The 4,132-nt window shown below is 51.4% G+C and overlaps 1 protein-coding gene across 1 annotated transcript; it reads right to left on the bottom strand.

The window, feature by feature from the left end:
• Positions 1 to 3,129: 3,129 nt before the first annotated feature.
• LOC120843548 lies at positions 3,130 to 3,834 on the bottom strand. The gene has a single exon (XM_040214943.2). The coding sequence runs from the start codon at positions 3,832 to 3,834 to the stop codon at positions 3,130 to 3,132; it is 705 nt and encodes a 234-aa protein (XP_040070877.2).
• Positions 3,835 to 4,132: the final 298 nt, after the last annotated feature.

The raw sequence follows: 4,132 nt of genomic DNA, 5'->3' as shown, positions 1-4,132 counted from the left end.
TTGCAGCAAATGGGACGTAGTCTCCTCCCACTGGCAGCGGCGTTCCAGTGAGGACAGCGTGGACAACCTGGGAGATCACGGGGTCTCTTGTTGTCATTCGAGCAATAGCTGTAGCTGATAGAGCATCAGGGTAGGCCCTGTCAAGCATGAACACGTCGGCTGGCGTCGAATCAGGTCTTTCGTTCGTTGGAAGAGGCAGCCTGCTCAGGCCGTCGGCATGGCCTACCATCCTTCCAGGCTTGTAGGTTAGCTTGAACTGGTAGCTCGAAAGGGTCAGCGCCCACCTTGTAACTCGTGGAGACGCTTGACATGGCACGCCTCTGTCGGAGTTCAACAGTCCGAGCAACGGCTTGTGGTCGGTCACTGCTGTGAACGGTCTTCCCCAAAGGTATTGGTGGAACTTGCTTACAACGAAAACCAAAGCCAGGGCTTCTCTGTCCACTTGACTGTAGTTCTGTTCAGCAGGAAGTAGCCGTCTTGAAGCAAACGCTACTGGTCGCTCCACTCCATCACTCCCGATGTGTGCCAGCACAGCACCAACGCCATAAGGCGAAGCATCGCAGGTGAGTAGGAGGTCCTTTTTTGAATCGTAATGCACAAGAATGGGTGCAGTTGTCATGAGTTTCTTGCTTTCAGCGAAAGCTTGCTTTTCTTCCTTTCCCCACGACCATTTCTTGCCTGCCATCAGTAGAAGGTGCAATGGCCGTAAAGTAGACGAAATGTTTGGCAAGAAACGTCGGTAGAAGTTGAGCAGTCCAAGGTAGCTTTGAAGCTCTTTCACGTTGCAAGGAGCAGGAGCGTTGACGATCGCGTCCACTTTGTTTGGGCTTGGAGTGAGTCCCTGCTTGCTAATGATATGGCCAAGGTACTCTACTTCAGGCTTGAAAAATTGGCATTTCTCCAACTTCACCTTAAGGCCAACATCTTGAAGCCTCTGAAGAACAGACTTGAGGTTCTTCACGTGGTCTTGATCGTCAACTCCCGTGACAATGATGTCGTCGAAGTAGACCGCAACGCTTGGTAAGCCACGGAAAAGATTTTCCATTTCTCGTTGGAATATTGCTGGAGCAGAAGAAACTCCAAACGGAAGTCTTGTATACTGGAAGAGACCCATGTGGGTGTTGATGGTCACAAACTTGCGACACTCTTCAACCAGGGGCACTTGCTGGTACGCATCTCGCAAATCCAGCTTTGTGAACTTGGTTCCCCCTGACAAAACAGCCCACAGTTCTTCGACGCGTGGAACTGGATAGGTCTCTAGAAGAGACACAGGATTGACTGTTACTTTGAAGTCTCCACATATCCGCACTCTACCATCCTTCTTTTGAACAGGGACGATGGGAGCTGCCCAGTCAGATGTCTTCACTGGCTCAATGACACCCTCACGTTGTAGTCTCTGGAGCTCTTGGGTGACTCTATCACGTAATGTAAATGGCAGTGGACGGGGCTTGCAGAATTTTGGCGGAGCCCCTGGAGTCACAAGGATCTTCGCATAAATCCCCTTGAATGTGCTCAAACCTTCTTCGAAAACCTTAGAATACTGACCTATGAGGTCCGCAACATTAGACAGGTTGTTCACTGGCTCAAGTCCTTTGAGGCTCAGGCCCAAAGCTTGAAACCAGTTGCGACCAAGCAACGTAGGTGAAGTACCAGAGGTGATAAACAGCGGAAGAACCTCACTGTGACCTCGGTAACTGACGTTGACATTTGCCTTGTCTTTCACTTGCTCGAGGCCTCCATAAAATCCTCGCAGAAGGACGCTCGAAGAATCCAACTTGACATTGGGAAATTCTGCTTGAAACTTTTCTGCAGGCATCACCGAAACGCTCGCACCGGTGTCTAATTCCATGGAAATTGGTTTACCGAAGAGTTCAACGGTGACCAGAAAAGGTGGTACTGTTGATGCTGTACCCAGGTGCCACATGTCGTAGGCGTCAGCTTCCACAACCTGACAAAGATCTTGCGGGGACATGTCGCCGTGCAGTGTGTTCACCCGAGCAGATAGAGTTGATCTTGACTGATCCCGATGAGCTCTTCCGGAAACTTTTGAATTGGGCGGGTTCCCACTCTTCTTCGAGTTGCACACAACAGAAAGGTGCCCTCGCTTCTGGCAGTAGTGACACGTAGAATGAATGTGTCGGCACCGAGATGCCAGGTGGCTTTTGTCTCCGCAGCGATAACACGATGGGTCTTTCGCCGCGTGCATTATCTTGTGTGTGGAAAGAACGCTTGTACTAGCTTGAGCTTGACAGAGCTCACCAGCATCTTTCTTTGCAGATTCCATGGCGCGTGCAGTTTGAACAGCAACTTCGAAGGTGAGGTCCGGAATTTCAAGAAGTCGAGTCTGAATCACGGCGTCATTTATGCCGCAAACTATTCTGTCTCGTAGCATTTTCTCCAGCTCAGCACCGTAGTCACAGTGCTCCGATAAGCTCTTCAGCGCTGCAATGAAGTCACTGACAGATTCCGTTTCGGAACGAACCCTTGAATTAAAGCGGGAGCGCTGAACAACGTAGGACGGCGTAGGGGCATAATGCTTGCCGAGAATGGCCAGGATCTCGCTAAGGGTCTTGTCTTGGGGTGCCTGCGGCTTCACCAGGTTCCGAAGCAAAGAGTAAGTCCTCGGGCCGCAGCAGCTCAGGAAAATGGATCTCGTCTTTGCAGCAGGAACATCGTTGGCAAGGAAGAATTCGTGAACTCGTTCCACGTATGCAAGCCATTCGTCGCCTCCCCCCTCGAACGGTTCGATCCTGCCGAACGTCGGCATAGTCCTCTTTTTACCTCGTTGCGATTTTGTTACGAGTGTGGGAAGAAAAGAACACACGTCTGAACCCGCTGACGGTCTGCATCACACTACCTCTTTTTCTTTTTATTGGCATTGTTCTCTGCCACTATGGTTTCTGGTGGCGCTAGTAGACTCTTCATTTCATTTCATTTCATTTATTTGGCTCAGGAGAGTCGGGAGTACAGCAGAAAGGCCGAAGGCCCATACCAGTTGGTCTGCAAACACCCAAACTAAAGGGGGGGGGGGGGGGGGGGGGAGGGAAAGCAAAAGCAACAAAATACTTTTGACAAATACAAGTTAAAAAAAAAAACCAAGGCAACAACAATTAGATATTTGCACAAAGGCTATGTGAGCGAATGACGGAGATGGCTAGTTACTCTATGGCAAAAGTCCTTCACTTCGTCTCGTGCCGTGGGTGGGCACAGGGTGAAGCTAGGTGGCAATGATCGCCAGTGCGTCACAGTCCTCACAACAAAAGACTGGCGATGCCTCTCAGTTCTGGCTAAGATAGGCTGCAATGAACCGGTCCGATTTTTCCTTAAAGGGAGCACAACGCCAGACTGGCTTGAGTTCAGAATCAAAAGGTTGGTCAGCAGTCGTAGGGAGGCCACCTCTCGCCGTAAGGCAAGTGGGTTCCACCCAACAGCTTGCAGTAAATCGGCCGTTCGCATTTCCCGGTAACGTGCTATGCGTGTGTCGCGCCGCCTAACCAAGGTGGCGTAGGCGGCCCGACGCTGGACGCTCTCCAGTGCCGCTACAAGGTGTCCCTGGTGGGGGCTCCATATGGGGCAGCAATACTCAAGTTGAGGAAGCACAAGTGCAGTGAAGAGATGTCTTAAGGTCTCGGGTCCAGCCCCCTTGGTTACACGGAGACAAAATCCGAGCTGCCGACGCGCCCTCGAAAGTACCTCTCCAACGTGAGCGGAGAAACGTAGCTGGGCATCCAGGGTGACACCCAACAGCTTTGCGCTTGATGTCCACCTCAGGGCAACACCATCAAGGCAAAGACTAGGAGGGGCCTGGGGTTGCCGGGCGCAGGATATCACCATAGCCGAGCACTTGGCAACATTTAGAGGGAGCCTGTTCTCAGAGGACCAAGCAGACACTGCATCAAGGTCATGTTGGAGCTGCTGTTGGTGAGCAAGGCTAGAGATCGGGTGCAGAAGAGTGACATCATCTGCATAAAGCAGGGGCTTGCAGTACAGGGATGTAACAATGTCATTGATGTAGACGTTGAAAAGTGTGGGTCCAAGCACACTGCCCTGAGGAACACCGGACAAGACCCCAACTGTATCAGACACTGCACCACGGAACACAACGTGACCAACTCTTAACAAGCGGTTGTAC

The sequence above is a fragment of the Ixodes scapularis genome, unplaced genomic scaffold (genome assembly GCF_016920785.2).
Source record: "Ixodes scapularis isolate PalLabHiFi unplaced genomic scaffold, ASM1692078v2 PGA_scaffold9__187_contigs__length_104089568, whole genome shotgun sequence".
Taxonomy (NCBI): Eukaryota; Metazoa; Arthropoda; class Arachnida; order Ixodida; family Ixodidae; genus Ixodes; species Ixodes scapularis.
The sequence above is the reverse complement of the archived record's forward strand: the minus strand, read 5'-3'. Positions and strand labels throughout refer to the sequence as shown.

Coding starts and splice junctions, on each gene's coding strand:
- LOC120843548 (XM_040214943.2), bottom strand. CDS start 3,834: ATGGTGATATCCTGCGCCCGGCAACCCCAGGCCCCTCCTAGTCTTTGC.